Source organism: Oncorhynchus gorbuscha, unplaced genomic scaffold, assembly GCF_021184085.1.
Source record: "Oncorhynchus gorbuscha isolate QuinsamMale2020 ecotype Even-year unplaced genomic scaffold, OgorEven_v1.0 Un_scaffold_6484, whole genome shotgun sequence".
Taxonomy (NCBI): domain Eukaryota; kingdom Metazoa; phylum Chordata; class Actinopteri; order Salmoniformes; family Salmonidae; genus Oncorhynchus; species Oncorhynchus gorbuscha.
In genome coordinates this window covers 1-20,992 of record NW_025750071.1, presented here as the reverse complement: position 1 = coordinate 20,992, position 20,992 = coordinate 1, and the positions used below count along the sequence as shown (strand labels likewise).

The 20,992-nt window shown below is 45.5% G+C and overlaps 1 protein-coding gene across 1 annotated transcript; it reads right to left on the bottom strand.

Annotated features, from left to right (window-relative positions):
• Positions 1–11,754: 11,754 nt before the first annotated feature.
• On the bottom strand, positions 11,755–18,538 carry LOC124029473 (gasdermin-E-like; the record flags this gene model as incomplete). Its single annotated transcript, XM_046341169.1, has 6 exons — positions 11,755–11,951; positions 15,042–15,115; positions 15,223–15,394; positions 16,509–16,635; positions 17,729–17,873; positions 18,418–18,538. Coding segments are annotated over 6 exons (681 nt in total), but the record flags the coding sequence as incomplete, so codon positions are not given.
• Positions 18,539–20,992: the final 2,454 nt, after the last annotated feature.

Here is a 20,992-nt window from a genome sequence, read left to right as displayed (position 1 = left end):
TTACATTTACATTTAACATTTAAGTCATTTAGCAGACGCTCTTATCCAGAGCGACTTACAAATTGGTGCATTCACCTTATGACATCCAGTGGGACAGTCACTTAACAATAGTGCATCTAAAACTTAGGGGGGTGGGGTGAGAGGGATTACTTAACCTATCCTAGGTATTCCTTAAAGAGGTGGGGTTTCAGGTGTCTCCGGAAGGTGGTGATTGACTCCGCTGTCCTGGCGTCGTGAGGGAGTTTGTTCCACCATTGGGGGCCAGGGCAGCGAACAGTTTTGACTGGGCTGAGCGGGAGCTGTACTTCCTCAGTGGTAGGGAGGCGAGCAGGCCAGAGGTGGATGAACGCAGTGCCCTTGTTTGGGTGTAGGGCCTGATCAGAGCCTGGAGGTACTGAGGTGCCGTTCCCCTCACAGCTCCGTAGGCAAGCACCATGGTCTTGTAGCGGATGCGAGCTTCAACTGGAAGCCAGTGGAGAGAACGGAGGAGCGGGGTGACGTGAGAGAACTTGGGAAGGTTGAACACCAGACGGGCTGCGGCGTTCTGGATGAGTTGAAGGGGTTTAATGGCACAGGCAGGGAGCCCAGCCAACAGCGAGTTGCAGTAATCCAGACGGGAGATGACAAGTGCCTGGATTAGGACCTGCGCCGCTTCCTGTGTGAGGCAGGGTCGTACTCTGCGGATGTTGTAGAGCATGAACCTACAGGAACGGGCCACCGCCTTGATGTTAGTTGAGAACGACAGGGTGTTGTCCAGGATCACGCCAAGGTTCTTGGCGCTCTGGGAGGAGGACACAATGGAGTTGTCAACCGTGATGGCGAGATCATGGAACGGGCAGTCCTTCCCCGGGAGGAAGAGCAGCTCCGTCTTGCCGAGGTTCAGCTTGAGGTGGTGATCCGTCATCCACACTGATATGTCTGCCAGACATGCAGAGATGCGATTCGCCACCTGGTCATCAGAAGGGGGAAAGGAGAAGATTAATTGTGTGTCGTCTGCATAGCAATGATAAGAGAGACCATGTGAGGTTATGACAGAGCCAAGTGACTTGGTGTATGGCGAGAATAGGAGAGGGCCAAGAACAGAGCCCTGGGGGACACCAGTGGTGAGAGCGCGTGGTGAGGAGACAGATTCTCGCCACGCCACCTGGTAGGAGCGACCTGTCAGGTAGGACGCAATCCAAGCGTGGGCCGCGCCGGAGATGCCCAACTCGGAGAGGGTGGAGAGGAGGATCTGATGGTTCACAGTATCGAAGGCAGCCGATAGATCTAGAAGGATGAGAGCAGAGGAGAGAGAGTTAGCTTTAGCAGTGCGGAGCGCCTCCGTGATACAGAGGAGAGCAGTCTCAGTTGAATGACTAGTCTTGAAACCTGACTGATTAGGATCAAGAAGGTCATTCAGAGAGAGATAGCGGGAGAGCTGGCCAAGGACGGCACGTTCAAGAGAGTTTTGAGAGAAAAGAAAGAAGGATACTGGTCTGTAATTGTTGACATCGGAGGGATCGAGTGTAGGTTTTTTCAGAAGGTGCAACTCTCGCTTCTCTTGAAGACGGAAGGGACGTAGCCAACGGTCAGGGATGAGTTGATGAGCGAGGTGAGGTAAGGGAGAAGGTCTCCGGAAATGGTCTGGAGAAGAGAGGGGGATAGGGTCAATGGGCAGGTTGTTGCGCCGGTCATCATACAAGACGCGAGATTTCATCTGGAGAGAGGGGAAAGAGGTCAGAGCACAGGGTAGGCAGTGTGAGCAGAACTAGCGGTGTCGTTTGACTTAGCAAACGAGGATCGGATGTCGTCGACCTTCTTTTCAAAATGGTTGACGAAGTCATCTGCAGAGGGAGGAGGGGGGGAGGGGGCGGAGGATTCAGGAGGAGGAGAAGGTGGCAAAGAGCTTCCTAGGGTTAGAGGCAGCTTGCCACAGAGCGTGGTAGAAAGTGGCTTTAGCAGCAGAGACAGAGGAGGAAAATGTAGAGAGGAGGGAGTGAAGGATGCCAGGTCCGCAGGGAGGCGAAGTTTTCCTCCATTTCCGCTCGGCTGCCCGGAGCCCTGTTCTGTGAGCTCGCAATGAGTCATCGAGCCACGGAGCGGGAGGGAGGACCGAGCGGCCTGGAGGATAGGGGACATAGAGAGTCAAGGGATGCAGAGAGGGGAGGAGAGGAGGGTTGAGGAGGCAGAATCAGGAGATAGGTGGGAGAAGGTTTGAGCGGAGGGAAGAGATGATAGGATGGAAGAGGAGAGAGTAAAGGGGGAGAGAGAGCGAAGGTTGGGACGGCGCGATACCATCCGAGTAGGGGCAGTGTGGAGGTGTTGATGAGAGCGAGAGGAAAAGGATACAAGGCAGTGGTCGGAGACTTGGAGGAGTTGCAATGAGGTTAGGTGGAAGAACAGCATCTAGTAAAGATGAGGTCGAGCGCATTGGCCCGTCTTGTGAGTAGGGGGAAGGTGAGAGGGTGAGGTCAAAAGAGGAGAGGAGGAAAGAAGGAGGCAGAGAGGAAAGAGTCAAAGGTAGACGGGGAGGTTAAAGTCGCCCCAGAACTGTGAGAGGTGAGCCGTCCTCAGGAAAGGAGCTTATCAAGGCATCAAGCCTATTGATGTCTCCGAGGAACCTGAGGGCGATAAATGATAAGGATGTTGCTTGAAAGGGCTAGTAACTGTGACAGCATGGAATTCAAAGGAGGCGATAGACAGATGGGTAAGGGAGAAAGAGAGAATGACCACTTGGGAGAGATGAGGATCCCGGTGCCACCACCCCGCTGACCAGACGCTCTCGGGGTGTGCGAGAACACGTGGGCGGACGAAGAGAGAGCAGTAGGAGAAAGCAGTGTTGTCTGTGGTGATCCATGTTTCCGTCAGGGCCAAGAAGTCGAGGACTGGAGGGAGGCATGGGCTGAGATGAACTCTGCCTTGTTGACCGCAGATTGGCAGTTCCAGAGGCTACCGGAGACCTGAACTCCACGTGGGTCGTGCGCGCGCTGGGACCACCAGAGTAGGGTGGCCGCGCCACGCGGTGAGGAGCGTTTGTATGGTCTGTGCAGAGAGGAGAGAACAGGGATAAACCGACACATAGTTGACAGGCTACAGAAGAGGCTACGCTAATGCAAAGGAGATTGAATGACAAGTGGACTACATGTCTCGAATGTTCAGAAAGTTAAGCTACGTAGCAAGAATCTTATTGACTAAAATGATTAAAATGATACAGTACTGCTGAAGAGCCAGCTGGCAGTGGGTGCGTTGTTGACACTACACTAATCAAGTCGTCTTTGAGTGTAATAGTTTCTGCAGTGTTGCTAATCGGGGCAGCAGGCTAGCTAGCAGTGTTGTTTACGTTACGCTATGCTAAAAGAACGACAATAGATGGCTAGCGTAACCTAGAAAATCGCTTCTAGACTACACAATTATCTTTGATACAAAGAGGCTATGTAGCTAGCTAAGTAGCTAGCTACGATCAAACAAATCAAACCGTTGTACTGTAATGAAAATGAAGTGAAAATGTGATACAACCTGTGAATGCATCGGGTAGTTGAGTTCTATACAGAAGACGTTGGCTAGCTAATAGCTGTTGGCTAGCTAGCAGAGTCACCTACGTTAAGGACGACAGATAGCTGGCTAGCTAACCTCGGTAAATTAAGATAATCACTCTAAGACTACACACTCTAAACCTAAACAACACAATTATCTTGGATACGATGATGATGATACGAAGACAGCAAAGACAGCTATGTAGCTAGCTAACACTAAAACTAATCAAGTCGTTCAGTTGAGTGTAACAGTTTCTCCAGTGCAGCTAATCAGTGGACGTTAGCTAGCTGGCTAGTGAAGACACGTTAGGACGGGTTAAATACGATAATTACTAATTATCTTTGATACAAAGACGGCTATGTAGAAGTTGAGAAGAAATTGCTAAGATAAGACAAATCAAAACCGTTGTGATATAATGAAATATAATGAAAATATAATGAAAAAGTTATACTACCCGCTGGAGCGACATGCAGATGCGACCACTGCCCAACCGGAACCAAAGACATGTCTAGGGGCCCTAGGCCTAATTACATGGTCTGTAACCTGACTCGCTATGTCTAGGGGCCCTAGGCCCAATTACATGGTCTGTAACCAGACTCGTTATGTCTAGGGTCCTAGGCCTAATTACATGGTCTGTAACCAGACTCGTTATGTCTAGGGGTCCTTAGGCCTAATTACATGGTCTGTAACCATACCTTTATGTCTAGGGGTCCTAGGCCTAATTACATGGTCTGTAACCATACTCAAGTATGTCTAGGGGTCCTAGGCCTAATTACATGGTCTGTAACCTGACTGGTTATGTCTAGGGGCCCTAGGCCTAATTACATGGTCTGTAACCTGACCTGCTATGTCTAGGGGTCCTAGGCCTAATTACATGGTCTGTAACCTGACTCGTTATGTCTAGGGGTCCTAGGCCCAATTGCTATTGTCTGTTGGATGCGCATGTGTCCAGGAGACAGCCACTTACCGAGTTCAGGGCCATCTCCATCTTGTCCTCTTGGTCTGCCAGTCCAAGCGCATAATCATTTTTCATATGGTGATGAAACATAAATATGGCCACCAAACAAACCCAGCAGCCTCACCCAAATACCTGCCCACTGACTTTACCCTCCGGGATATTCTGCCTGGATACATACCGACCCTGAACCCCAGGTCAACACAGAGCTGCCCCTCAGTTAAAATGATAGGCTGCTGCAGGCTGGACACCAGGGGGGGGTATCCAACGAAGCAAGCTAGTTCAAATCAAATCAAATCAAATCAAATTTATTTATATAGCCCTTCGTACATCAGCTGATATCTCAAAGTGCTGTACAGAAACCCAGCCTAAAACCCCAAACAGCAAACAATGCAGGTGTAAAAGCACGGTGGCTAGGAAAAACTCCCTAGAAAGGCCAAAACCTAGGAAGAAACCTAGAGAGGAACCGGGCTATGTGGGGTGGCCAGTCCTCTTCTGGCTGTGCCGGGTAGAGATTATAACAGAACATGACCAAGATGTTCAAATGTTCATAAATGACCAGCATGGTCAAATAATAATAAGGCAGAACAGTTGAAACTGGAGCAGCAGCACAGTCAGATGGACTGGGGACAGCAAGGAGCCATCATGTCAGGTAGTCCTGGGGCACGGTCCTAGGGCTCAGGTCCTCCGAGAGAGAGAAAGAAAGAGAGAATTAGAGAGAGCATATGTGGGGTGGCCAGTCCTCTTCTGGCTGTGCCAGGTGGAGATTATAACAGAACGTGGCCAAGATGTTCAAATGTTCATAAATGACCAGCATGGTTGAATAATAGTAAGGCAGAACAGTTGAAACTGGAGCAGGAGCATGGCCAGGTGGACTGGGGACAGCAAGGAGTCCTCATGTCAGGTAGTCCTGGGACATGGTCCTAGGGCCCAGGCCAGTTGAAACTGGAGCAGCAGCATGGCCAGGTGGACTGGGGACAGCAAGGAGTCATCATGTCAGGTAGTCCTGGGGCATGGTTCTAGGGCTCAGGTCCTCCGAGAGAGAGAAAGAAAGAGAGAAGGAGAGAATTAGAGAAGCACACTTAGATTTACACAGGACACCGAATAGGACAGGAGAAGTACTCCAGATAAACAAACTGACCCTAGCCCCCGACACATAAACTACTGCAGCATAAATACTGGAGGCTGAGACAGGAGGGGTCAGGAGACACTGTGGCCCCATCCGAGGACACCCCCGGACAGGGCCAAACAGGAAGGATATAACCCCACCCACTTTGCCAAAGCACAGCCCCCACACCACTAGAGGTTCTACTCAGGGTCTTCTTAGCTTCACATTCCAGCTCAGGCTTCATCCATGGATATTGGTCGTCCCCTGCCGCAAACTCTAGCAGGCTTGTAACGGGGATTGCATGTTGCACATGGCTCGTCTCTCCAATAGCGTGTGATTGTTGCCCACCATTTGGGGCGTTCCTGCATGTGGGCATCCCATGTGGGCACTCCCCCCCTCAAGCATCCCATTGGTTCCTTCATCTGTGGGGTTTAGCAGTGGTTGACATCCAAAGTCATGGTACCTACTGTGCTGGAGCGCCCCCATCTCCTGCCTGTCCTGGTTTAAATATGGACCAACAGAAGTATAAAGAGGGGTTTCTGCAGATGCAGGAATGCTCAAATGCAGGAACGCCCGGAATTGCAGACCGTAATTGCACCCTTCTCAGTCAAACAACAAACTCTTCACTGTGCATGAATGTATTCATAATAAGACATTTACATAAGTATTCAGACCCTTTACTCAGTACTTTATTGAAGTACCTTTGGTTGTGATTAGCTTGGCACACCTGTATTTGAGGAGTTTCCCCCATTCTTCTCTGCAGGTCCTCTCAAGCTCGGTCCAGGGTTGTTCAATCGAGTTCAAGTCCGGGCTCTGGCTGTGCCACTCAAGGACATTCAGAGACTTGTCCCGAAGCCACTCCTGCATTGTCTTGACTGTGTGCTTAGGGTTGTTGTCCTCTTGGAAGGTGAACCTTCACCCCAGTCTGAGATCTTGAACACTCTGGAGCAGGTTTCCATCGAGGATCTCTCTGTACTTTGCTTAGTTCATCTTTCACTCGATCCGGACTAGTCTCCCAGTCCCTGCCGCTGAAAAACACCCCCACAGCATATGCTGCCACCCCATTGCTTCACCGTAGGGATGGTGCCAGGTTTTCTCCATATGTGGAGCTTGGCATTCAGGCCAAAGAGTTCAATCTTGGTTTCATCAGACCCAAGAACCTTTTTTCTCATGGTCAGGGTCCTTTAGGTGCCTTTTGGCAAACTCCAAGTGTGCTGTCATGTGCCTTTTACTGAGGAGTGGCTTCCGTCTGGCAACTCTACCATAAAGGCCTGATTAGTGGAGTGCTGCAGAGATGGTTGTCATTCTGGAAGGTTCTCCCATCTCCACAGAGGAATTCTGGAGCTCTGTCAGAGTGGCCATCAGGTTCTTGGTCACCTCCCTGACCAAGGCCCTTATCCTCAGATTGCTCAGTTTGGCCGGCCGGCTAGCTCTAGGAAGAGTCTTAGTGGTTCCAAACTTCTTCCATTTAAGAATGATGGAGGCCACTGTGTTCTTGGAGACCTTCAATGCTCCAGAAATGTTTTGATACCCTTCCCCAGATCTATGCCTCTACACAATCCTGTCTCGAAGCTCTACAGACAACTCCTTTGACCTCATGGCTTGGTTTTTGCTCTGACATTCACTGTTGAACTGTGGGACCTTATATAGACAGGTGTGTTATATAGACAGGTGTGTTATATAGACAGGTGTGTTATATAGACAGGTCTGTGCCTTTCCAAAATCATGTCCAATCAATTGAATTTAACACAGGTGGACTCCAATCAAGTTGAAGAAACATTTGAAGGATGATCAATGGAAACAGGATACACCTGAACTCAATTTTGAGTCTCATAGCAAAGGTTCTGAATACTCATGTAAATAAGATATTTCTGTTTTTCATTTTTTTATAGATTTGCTCAAATAAAACCTGTTTTTCTTTCTGATTATGGCATATTGTGTTTAGATTTATGAGGACATGTTTTTATTGAATCCATTTTAGAATAAGGCTAACGTAACAAAATGAAGAAAAAGTCAAGGGGTCTGAATACTTTCAGAATGCACTGAAGAGCATCTATACATACATCTACTGTATAAAGAGCATGTGGGCAAAGAAATCAAATAATACATAACAAACCAAAGTATCTCTTTGTACTTGAAGCACTATGCCTTTTTATGCCTCTACGAATGTACCAACAACAAAAAACTGTTGATACACTGTACATACATTTAAAGAAAGTCCTCCACTTAAGTATTGTTGTCAGCTTGTATTACCTTATAAATGTTAATGAAAGTAGAGTGGCTGGTGTGGGACTGCTTGGGGTGAGTGGGTCCTCTGAGAGACTGAAATGGGATGAGTGGAGGCCCCACACACACCTCAGATAAGTATCTAATGCCCTCCTGGTCACCCCATCCCAATCCCCTGATATAGCCCTCACCTCAGAGAAGTGCCTAATGCCCTCCCAGTCACCATCCCATCCCAATCCCCTGATATAGCCCCTCACCCCAGAGAAGTGCCTGATGCCCTCACCTCAGTCCCCCCATCCCAATCCCGTCCTGGATATAGCCCCTCACCTCAGAGAAGTGCCTAATGCCCCTCCCAGTCACCCCATCCCAATCCCCTGGATATAGCCCCTCACCTCAGAGAAGTGCCTGATGCCCTCCCAGTCACCCCATCCTAATCCCTGATATAGCCCCTCACCTCAGAGAAGTGCCTGATGCCCTCCCCAGTCACCCCATCCCAATCCCTGGATATAGCCCCCTCACCTCAGAGAAGTATCTAATGCCCTCCCAGTCACCCCATCCCAATCCCCTGGATATAGCCCCTCACCTCCCAGAGAAGTGCCTGATGCCTCCCCAGTCACCCCATCCTAATCCCCTGGATATAGCCCCTCACCTCAGAGAAGTGCCTGATGCCCTCCCAGTCACCCCATCCTAATCCCTGGATATAGCCCCTCACCTCAGAGAAGTGCCTGATGCCCTCCCAGTCACCCCATCCCAATCCCTGGATATAGCCCCTCACCTCTGTAGCTCAGTTGGTAGAGCATGGCGCTTGTAACGCCAGGGTAGTGGGTTCGATCCCGGGACCACCTATACGTAGAATGTATGCACACATGACTGTAAGTCGCTTTGGATAAAAGCGTCTGCTAAATGGCATATATTATTATATTATTATAGAAGTATCTAATGCCCTCCCAGTCACCCCATCCCAATCCCCTGGATATAGCCCCTCACCTCAGAGAAGTGCCTAATGCCCTCCCAGTCACCCCATCCCAATCCCTGGATATACCCCCCTAATCCCACCGGATCAGAGAAGTGCCTGATGCCTCCCCAGTCACCCCATCCCTAATCCCCTGGATATAGCCTCACCTCAGAGAAGTGTCACCCATCCCAATCCCTGATGCCCTCCCAGTCAACCCCATCCCAATCCAATCCCTGGATATAGCCCCTCACCTCAGAGAAGTGCTAATGCCCTCCCAGTCACCCCATCCCAATCCCTGATATAGCCACCTCACCTCAGAGAAGTGCCTAATGCCCTCCCAGTCACCCCATCCCAATCCCCTGGATATAGCCCTCACCTCAGAGAAGTGCCTGATGCCCTCCAGTCACCCCATCCTAATCCCCTGATATAGCCCCTCACCTCAGAGAAGTGCCTTTCTGATGCCTCAGTCACCCCATCCCAATCCCCTGGATATAGCCCTCACCAGAGAAGTGCCTAATGCCCCTCCCAGTCACCCCATCCCAATCCTCCCTGATATAGCCTCACCTCAGAGAAGTGCCTGATGCCCTCCCAGTCACCCCATCCCAATCCCCTGGATATAGCCCCCTCACCTCAGAGAAGTGCCTGGATGCCTCCCAGTCACCCTCCCATCCCCCCAATCCTCTGATATAGCCCCTCACCTCAGAGAAGTATCTAATGCCCTCCCAGTCACCCCATCCCAATCCCCCTGATATAGCCCCTCACCTCAGAGAAGTGCCTAATGCCCTCCCAGTCACCCCATCCCAATCCCCTGGATATAGCCCCTCACCTTAGAGAAGTGCCTGATGCCCTCCCAGTCACCCCATCCTAATCCCCTGGATATAGCCCCTCACCTCAGAGAAGTGCCTGATGCCCTCCCAGTCACCCCATCCCAATCCCCTGGATATAGCCCCTCACCTCAGAGAAGTATCTAATGCCCTCCCAGTCACCCCATCCCAATCCCCTGGATATAGCCCCTCACCTCAGAGAAGTGCCTGATGCCCTCCCAGTCACCCCATCCTAATCCCCTGGATATAGCCCCTCACCTCAGAGAAGTGCCTGATGCCCTCCCAGTCACCCCATCCCAATCCCCTGGATATAGCCCCTCACCTCAGAGAAGTATCTGATGCCCTCCCAGTCACCCCATCCCAATCCCCTGGATATAGCCCCTCACCTCAGAGAAGTGCCTAATGCCCTCCCAGTCACCCCATCCCAATCCCCTGGATATAGCCCCTCACCTCAGAGAAGTGCCTGATGCCCTCCCAGTCACCCCATCCTAATCCCCTGGATATAGCCCCTCACCTCAGAGAAGTATCTAATGCCCTCCCAGTCACCCCATCCCAATCCCCTGGATATAGCCCCTCTCCATTCTCACCAATAACCACCATTACATCTTAGTTGTAATGACAAACAATGAATAATAATAATTTGACATCCTTTCCTAATCTGTCCTGAACTCTTACTAATTTTGTAAAGGTTTTACAAGTCATAAAGAAATACAATGACATCGTATTATAATTAAGTTGTTCCTTCTCTCTCTCTAACAATATCCATCCCTCTCCACCCCCCCCTCCCTGTTCTCCCCCCTTAACCCCACCAAAGCCACGCTTAACCCCATCTGCCATCATTACTCCCCCTTGCCTCCCCAAGCCAAGTTTGTCCCACCCTTCCATCCTTACCCTCTTTACCCACCAGACCCAGTTTATCACCACCTCCCCTCTACTTCCTCATTCATTCTCCTTCAATGGGATCCTAATAAACTACCCCCCCCCCCCCCCCCCCACCTCCCTGCTTCTGGTAATGTCCCACTTTATGCTGTATTATCTAATGGGGATCCTAATAAACTACCCCCCCACTCCCTCCCTCCTTCTGTGTAATGTCCTTACTTTATGCTGTATTATCTAATGGGATCCTAATAAAACTAACCCCCCCCCCTTCCCTCCCTCCCCCCTCTCTTGTAATGTCCCCACTTTATGTTGTTTTATCTAATGGGGATCCTAATAAACTACCCCCCCTCCTCCTCCCTCCCTCCTTCTGTAATGTCCCACTTTATGTTGTATTATTATCTAATGGATCCTAATAAACTACCCCCTCCCCTCTGTAATGTCCCACTTTATGTTGTTTTATCTAATGGGGATCCTAATAAACTAACCCCCTCCCTCCTCCTCTGTAATGTCCCAATTTTATGTTGTATTATCTAATGGGGATCCTAATAAACCAACCCCCCCCCCCACTCTCCTGCTTCAATGTCCCACTCTTATGCTGTATTATCTAATGGGGATCCTAATAAACTGTACCCCCCCCCCCACTCCCTTCCTCCTTCTGTAATGTCCCACCTTGGTTGTATTATCTAACGGATCCTAATAAACTAACTCCCCCTTCCTCCTCCTCTGTAATGTCCCACTTTATGTTGTTTTATCTAATGGGGATCCTAATAAAACTACCCCCCCCCTCCCTCCCTCCCCTCCTCCCTCTCCTTTCTGTAATGTCCCCAATTTTATGTTGTATTATCTAATGGGGATCCTAATAAACTAACCCCCCCCTCCCCTCCTCTGTAATGTCCCACTTTATGTTGTTTTATCTAATGGGGGATCCTAATAAACTACCCCCCTCCTCCTCCTCTGTAATGTCCCACTTCATGTTGTATTATCTAATGGGGATCCTAATAAACTACCCCCCCCCTCCCCTCCTCTGTAATGTCCCACTTCATGTTGTTTTACTAATGTCCACTTTATGTTGTATTATCTAATGACTAGAAGACGTCTGATATCGTGTGTTGAATCCTACTGAAAACATTACAAGGATACATTCACCGTTGATCGTCTTTCAGCTCAACTAGTGCAGGAGTAAGACATGGAATGGAATACTGGAGTGTATCAGTTCAAACAGGATTTACAAGTTGCATGGTCTCTCTCCCCTCTCCCTCCCTCCTTACACTCAAAGAGGCCAGGCCTTCACAGTGATACTCATGACTAGAGGAAGGTATCCAGGCTGGTCCTTCATCTCTGTCCTCAGTGTGTCCTCCTCTCTCTTCAGTGTAACTTCAGAGTGACCAAAGAGACTCTCTGTCCTCTGATACAGCTCCTCCTCAGTCAGAACAGCCAGACCTGCATCTCTCAGAGAGAGGGTCTCCCACTCCCTGCTGCCACATGCTGCACCTGGAGGACAAGCAGCACAGGAATTAATGTGGCATCTGCATCCCTAGAATTTGCAACAATGAAAAACACTTTAAAATGACAACTAGTTAGACATTATACATGTTTTAATTGATACTGAACTGTATATCAATGTGAAACATAATGAAAGTCCTTTATACTGCAAAACTTGATTTGTATGCATTGTTTCAAATACTTAGAAGCAAATAGGCTTGTCCCAGTACTGATGAGTAGAGTTATTTTGGAGATTTATTTGAATGCTATAAAATAAACAAATGTATTTCATATCATTAGTGTTACAGCCTTGTAGATCACTCATTACAAATTTATACAAGGACCTTAAGCATTCTTTCCAGAGGCAAACTGTTATCAGGAGAGGGGTCTATATTAAATAAAATGATTGGCTAATCAGTATGTTAGCTAATTAGTATGTCTCACATGTTATGATTCCAGTGATAATTTGTGTGTTTAAATAAAACGTAATTGGTGTTACTCAATTTAAATGAAGGGAAATTACACTGAGCAAAATGATTAATCAAATCGCTTTAGTAAATGATTAAGTAAATTACTTTTAAAGGTTAAATTACCTTAGATTTGAGATCGGTGGCGTCCATTTAAGAAACTCCTAAATGACTTATAAACGTGTAATTGATGTGACCTATACTTTGATGCAATGCATCATTCAGGGCAGCCCCACTATCCCTGTCCTGCATGTAACTCTGGATTTCATTCACACACATTTCATTTGTAATTGCTTGAGCTAATAAAGCACACAGTACATGCTCGTTCCCTGTTGTACTGTTATTTTGGTCAATTTGATTTGAGGAAAGGCAGCTCCCTAATGCAGCTGTTTCAGCCTCCTCAGTGATCTGTTATGGAGAGGCTAGCCTGGGGACTCAGTCAGCTGTAGCCCACTTGGGTGCTGCCATAGAGATTCATCAGTAGTGTCCGCATAAGAAGGCTTGATGTCATTTGCCAAAGATAAATAGACATCTTATCTCTGGTAGAAATGTCATAGTTGTTTATCGTCTTCTAGTTAGCTAGCTGAAAAGTCATCATGAATCATGTCAACAATCTCCTAGCAAATTATTTTAAAACTTGTAGAGATAAAACATCTTGGTGCTCATCAACCACTGAACAGACCTCAGTTAAAATAGAGCAAGTTAGAAAATAATTCAACCTGAGTGGTTTGGATGGAACTTGCGGTGGCTAACAGCTGCTGTTTGAGGTAGCTAGCTAGCTACTACGTGTTGTTGGTAGTGATTGATGTCAGAATGTAAAAACCCATGGAACTGTATCTATGCAATGGTTGAAGCGAGGCAGAGAGTAGATTTATAAACATTGTTGCTAAATTCATAACCTGAACATCTTGTTAACAGACAGGCAGAGGCAACTGCCCTCAGAATGGTGTTCTGCTGCGTCCCATCACTCTAACAGTGATTAGTAATATTGCAGACCGATGCTGATATTGATTCTGAAGTCAAATAGACTTTACTCTATAAAGGATGTTGGACTATCGTGGTCTTCCTTGCAATAGGAGCCAAAGACATGGGCAGTAGCATAGACACTGGTCATAACCCACGGAACCCAATATAATTTGCAACGCCGCACATGTGACGCAAGCGGTATAGTTAGCCTGTAATCAGCTGACCACATCGTTCACGTCGCGCGCGCGAGCGTTGCAAAATACATTTAGAAATCTATATTATTAAATTAGTGCAACCACACTGCTCACGTCGCGTGCGCGAGCGTTGCAAAATAAATTTAGAAATCTATATTATTAAATTATTGCAACCACACTGCTCACGCGCCAACGAGCGTCTGCGTTGCCAAAGGCTAAAACAGAAGTCAGTTCTATTTCTGACGCAGATCGCGCTGCAAGTCCTGCTCTCTCTTCTCCTCATTGGTTTATAGAAGCAGGTACCCACGTGCCATCTCCACATTGGTTATACCCACGTGGGTAACTGAAAGACAAACGAGGTCAGTGGCGGTAATGGACCTAATTTATGAAAGTTGCCAATCGGAATATAAAGTCAAGGGAAGAAAAGGCCTAGAAGGAGGAGAGATGACGAAACGATTCGGTTGACCATTTTATTGAGGATTAATTGTCGGAATAAAGGACCTTGTGCAATTCAGATAAAATAACAACTCAATGTTTATATCCCAGTACAAATTAGCTAGCAACAGCAAGCTAGCAAAATAGGACAAATTAGCAAGCACGCAAGCTGGCTAGCTAAATTGTCATAAATGTGTAATGCTTTTCGACCTGTCCCCAAATTAATGTAATTGGTTCAGAGTTTGTTTTGATATCTTAACCTGTGTGTCATGATCGCGTTTGGTGTGGAGAGACAAAATACATTTATGCACGATGAGGCATGCGCACAGCCGGTTTGGGTTCCATGCTAAAACTAATTTCTGGGATTGGTAGTTATTTATGATGGTGCATTCAATGTTTAGTGTAGTAATGTATCGATGCATATTCACTTTTTCATTGAGTTTGCCCCACCAATATTTTTGTTAAAAATTGCCACTGTTTACCGTCATTGGTGTCAGTACTGCTACTGGTGGTACAATGTTATCATAATGGTAGAAATATTAGTTTGTTTAACATGGGAATATACATTTACATAAACAAATACATTTACATAAACCTCAATACATTTACATAAACAATACATTTACATTTAAACCCAAAAAAATACATTTACATAAACATAAACCCCAACACATTTACATAAACCTAAATACATTTACATAAACCTAAATACATTTACATAAACCTAAATACATTTACATAAACCCAAAACATTTACATAAACCAAATACATTTACATAAACCATACATTTACATAAACCCAAATACATTTACATAAACCTAAATACATTTACATAAACCTAAATACATTTACATAAACCCAAATACATTTACATAAAATACATTTACATAAACCCAAATACATTTACATAAACCTAAATACATTTCACCTAAATACATTTACATAAACCCAAATACATTTACATAAACAAAAACCTAGAAAAATTTACTCCAGGTCATACAGAACTGGAGGCTCAATCAAGCAGGTGTGAACTCACCAGGATCTGCAGGGCCTGTAAGACTGGAGGACTGCAACAGGATCCCAACATAGAGAGACCTTCATCTGTCATTCCTGAAGATATAAATATACACACATAAAACCACAGTAGTGAACCTAGTTTCCCAGGAACTGATCAAGTAATAACTGGAGAATCCTGTGAAAACTGCTCTCTATCTCACCGTCCATGGCACTGACAATGAGGTGGATGGCACTGAGAAGTGAGGATCTGATCACATCCTCATCCTTCCCAACACATTGGTCTACAAGATCCAGTATGGCCTGGACTGTCTCCCTCTCAGACTCTTCCAGATCACCCAGGTCAGGAGTCTCACCTTCACACAACTGATCCAGCTGTGACAAAAGAGAGAGCGAGAGAGAGGAATATATTCATTCCTGCCATTAGGTAGGTAGGTAGTTAGGTGGGTAGGTAGGTAGGTAGGTAGGTAGGTAGGGGTGTGGTGTGTGTGTGTGTGTGTGTGTGTGTGTGTGTGTGTGTGTGTGTGTGTGTGTGTGTGTGTGTGTGTGTGTGTGTGTGTGTGTGTGTGTGTGTGTGGCTACTACTATAGGACTACTACTATAGGGCTGGGAGGGTTATGGCCAGGAGGAGAGCTGCTGGGTCCCTGTTAGAGACATTCTGGACCCAGCCCTCATCGCCGATCTCCACCGCTGGCACCCGGTCAACCAGGTATGCGCCCATGTAGGGGCGCCAGGTGTCGCTCCTAGAGGGTGGGGTTCTGTCATGCCCTGATTTGTTTCACCTGTCTTTGTGCTCGTCTCCAACCCCCTCCAGGTGTCGCCCATCTTCCCCATTATCCCCTGTGTACTTATACCTGTGTTCTCTGTTTGTCTGTTGCCAGTTCGTCTTGTTTGTCAAGCTTACCAGCGTTTGTCCTGTCAGATCATGTCTTTTCCCAGACTCTATTTTTCTTGCCCTGCTGGTTTTTGACCCTTGCTTGTCCTGACCCTGAGCCTGCCTGCCGTCCTGTACCTTTGCTTCTGTTGCTGAAATAAACATTGTTACTTCGACTCGGGGTCTTACCTTATCCTGATAATACACTTTTTCCTCTAACTTTCGCTTTACTTCATTGAAAAAGGCCTCAATCTTCAGGAATAACAGTAGCCTAGACAATGTCTCCTTTTACTCACTCGCTCTCTCTCTCCTCTCCTCAGCAGCAGGGGCACATCAGGTGAGCGGCCGGAATCAATTTCGGTTGGACATAAGCTATACATTTTATTGAGTTGCAATTGGCTGAAACAGATAATAAGAGCCGTCCTCTTCCTCTTTGCCGTCCAATCAGGTCCATTCGGTAAATCAATTGTAATTACACATACCCAAAAACCTGTGGCAATTAGATCAGACATGACCCAGAGCCGAGACAAAAGTCAGAATTTAGGACCCGAACCCACTCGGGTCCCGGGTCGGGATTTCAGATCTGTTGGACCCGTGAAGACCTCTACCACTCACCACACACTCCAGCACACTGACTGCCTCTCTGTCCTCCATGGTTGTCTTGAGGAGCTGGAGCAGAGAGGAGCGTTTGGCCACAGGCAGGACTGACAGCAGCTGGAAATGACCCTCAGTTTGTCCAGTTCTATCAACGCACAAACAACACAGAGACCATGTTGTCAAAGTGTCCTATTTTATGTAGAAAATCATTTAGTTTTATATTCCAAAAGTGTGGAAACATTGTAATTACTAATCAAAGAAAACGATTTAAATATGAACATTCCATTCAGTAGACTACATTACATATTGACAGGCGTTCCATTCAGTAGAACTACATTACATGTTGACCAGGCGTTCCCATTCAGTAGACTACATTACCGTTGACCAGGCGTTCCATTCAGTAGACTACATTACATATTGACCAGGCGTTCCCATTCAGTAGACTACATTACATGTTGAACAGGCGTTCCATTCAGTAGAATACATTGACCAGACATTCCATTTAGACTACATGTTGACCGTTCCATTCAGTAGACTACATTACATGTTGACCAGACATTCCATTCAGTAGACTACATTACATGTTGACCAGACATTCCATTCGGTAGACTACATTACATGTTGACCAGGCGTTCCATTCAGTAGACTACATGTTGACCGGACGTTCCATTCAGTAGACTACATGTTGACCAGACATTCCATTCAGTAGACTACATGTTGACCAGGCGTTCCATTCAGTAGACTATATTACATGTTGACAGAGCGTTCCATTCAGTAGACTACATTACATGTTGACCAGGCGTTCTATTCAGTAGACTACATGTTGACCAGATGTTCCATTCAGTAGACTACATTACATGATTGACTGAGACATTCCATTCAGTAGACTACATATTGACCAGGCGTTCCATTCAGTAGACTACATGTTGACCAGGCGTTCCCATTCAGTAGACTACATGTTGACCAGACGTTCATTCAGTAGACTACATTACATGTTGACCAGACATTCCATTCAGTAGACCACATTACATGTTGACCAGACGTTCCATTCCAGTAGACTACATTGCATGTTGACCAGACGTTCCATTCAGTAGACTACATTACATATTGACCAGGTCGTTCCATTCAGTAGACGACATTACATGTTAATCAGACGTTCATTCAGTAGACCACATTACATGTTGACCAGACGTTCTATTCAGTAGACTACATGTTGACCGCTAAACAGGAGACATTACCCTCCACTGGCATTATTACCTTCGTTCAGATTTAAGTGGCTGTTGGCATCAAAGTTGCCTCTCAGGTCCATAATTCCATCCTCTTCAATGTCATCCTTTGACCTAACCTTTTCAAAGCCCCCATTGTTGGAGAAGAGGCACAGCTCTGTGGACAAGAGCAGACAACAGTCATAACCAGTAACACACAGACAGATACAGTGGATATACTAAATACAGTGGCTGTACTATATACAGTGGATATACTAAATACAGTGGGATATACTAAATACAGTGGGATATACTAAATACAGTGGATATACTAAATACAGTGGATATACTAAATACAGTGGATATACTAAATACAGTGGGATATACTAAATACAGTGGATATACTAAATACAGTGGATATACTAAATACAGTGGATATACTAAATACAGTGGATATACTAAATACAGTGGCTATACTAAATACAGTGGATATACTAAATACAGTGGCTATACAAAATACAGTGGCTATACTAAATACAGTGGCTATACTAAATATAGTGGCTATACTAAATACAGTGGCTATACTAAATACAGTGGGATATACTAAATACAGTGGGATATACTAAATACACCGAGGAATATAGACACTGGCTGTGTATTTTACCATGGTACTTAACCATGCAGCTATACCTTGGACATTGACAAACCATACACTTCCTCACCAAACTGTCCATTGCATTTGACATAGAGTTCAATCAGACTGTAGGCCATGACAGTATTTGCAGGAATACCCAGTGATACATCACTTTCTGTCTGAGTACTGCCGATCTGCTTCATAGAGGCCTGTGGAGAACATTTTAAATGAGTCAGAGACGTTTGGTGCCCAGACGACCCAGATTCTAACCCAGACAGTCACATATTCTACACCACCACATTTTCAGGAAGTGGTTCTAATGATAAAAACACAATTTGCTGCCTTTTGAGAAGTGTAACTTGCTCAAATTTATTTTGGGATTTCACCTAATTTGAACAGTCTCTCATAAAGAGCATAGGTTCAACTTTGTAAAAATGATGTTTTCCCATCTCAAGAGATATTTGTTTAAATGATTATAGTAAGTGCCTATTAAGTAACAAGGTTGACCATATCAGGGTTGACCATTTGAAATCAGCCATAAATATCTTTGTGACAGGGGTAATGGAAGCCTGTTCGCAGGGAGTGGCAATGGAAAGCAAGCTTCCCCATTTATTTGTTTAAATCTCTGGAGAACAGGTTTGAAGTGTTACTCTCAACCCACTCAGTTTTCCACCACAAAACACAAGAAAATTTACTAAAGGAGGAGAAACAGTTTGTTTACCTGCTTTTACACCATGATTTAGCTATTAGATGTTGAATATTTCTTTAGAAAACAGTTTCACCATATTATAATATATGCCATTTAGCAGACGCTTTTATCCAAAGCGACTTACAGTCATGTGTGCATACATTCTACGTATGGGTGGTCCCGGGAATCGAACCCACTACCCTGGCGTTACAAGCGCCATGCTCTACCAACTGAGCTACAGAAGGACCACATATTAAAACGAGAGTTCATGTAACAGGGTTGACCTTAAAAAGATGGACAGATGTAAATTAATCACAGTAAATAAATACAAATCTTCATAAATGACTTTGTCAAAACAACAAAAGAACTAGGGCTTTTTCAATGATGGTGAAAACGTGGAGAAATGTTGGGATAAGTGGGTTAAAAATTTTCCAGAAGTCACGGTCAAAATGCTGAATTGTGGCATTTTAGAAAGTCTTTATTCAAAAGAAAAATTGTACTGAAAATATCAAAGGTAATCTGTGAGTATTACGACTACTGAACAGACATCTGTGAGTATTACGACTACTGAACAGACATCTGTGAGTATTACCACTACTGAACAGACATCTGTGAGTATTCCCACTACTGAACAGACATCTGTGAGTATTCCCACTACTGAACAGACATCTGTGAGTATTACCACTACTGAACAGACATCAGTGAGTATTACGACTACTGAACAGACATGTGTGAGTATTACCACTACTGAACAGACATCTGTGAGTATTACGACTACTGAACAGACTTCTGTGAGTATTACCACTACTGAACAGACATCAGTGAGTATTATGACTACTGAACAGACATCTGTGAGTATTACCATTACTGAACAGACATCTGTGAGTATTACCACTACTGAACAGACATCTGTGACTATTACCACTACTGAACAGACAGACATCTGTGACTATTACCACTACTGAACAGACAGACATCTGTGAGTATTACCACTACTGAACAGACAGACATCTGTGAGTATTACCACTACTGAACAGACATCTGTGAGTATTACCACTACTGAACAGACATCTGTGAGTATTACCACTACTGAACAGACATCTGTGAGTATTACCACTACTGAACAGACAGACATCTGTGAGTATTACCACTACTGAACATCTGTGAGTATTACCACTACTGAACATCTGTGAGTATTACCACTACTGAACATCTGTGAGTATTACGACTACTGAACAGACATCTGTGAGTATTACGACTACTGAACAGACATCTGTGAGTATTACGACTACTGAACAGACATCTGTGAGTATTACCACTACTGAACAGACATCTGTGAGTATTACCACTACTGAACAGACATCTGTGAGTATTACGACTACTGAACAGACATCTGTGAGTATTACGACTACTGAACAGACATCTGTGAGTATTATGACTACTGAACAGACATCTGTGAGTATTACCACTACTGAACAGACATCTGTGAGTATTACCACTACTGAACAGACATCTGTGAGTATTACCACTACTGAACAGACATCTGTGAGTATTACCACTACTGAACAGACATCTGTGAGTATTACCACTACTGAACAGACATCTGTGAGTATTACCACTACTGAACAGACATCTGTGAGTATTACCACTACTGAACAGACATCTGTGAGTATTACGACTACTGAACAGACATCTGTGAGTATTACCACTACTGAACAGACATCTGTGAGTATTACGACGACTGAACAGACATCTGTGAGTATTACGACTACTGAACAGACATCTGTGAGTATTACCACTACTGAACAGACATCTGTGAGTATTACGACTACTGAACAGACATCTGTGAGTATTACGACTACTGAACAGACATCTGTGAGTATTACCACTACTGAACAGACATCTGTGAGTATTACGACTACTGAACAGACATCTGAGTATTACCACTACTGAACAGACATCTGTGAGGTATTAC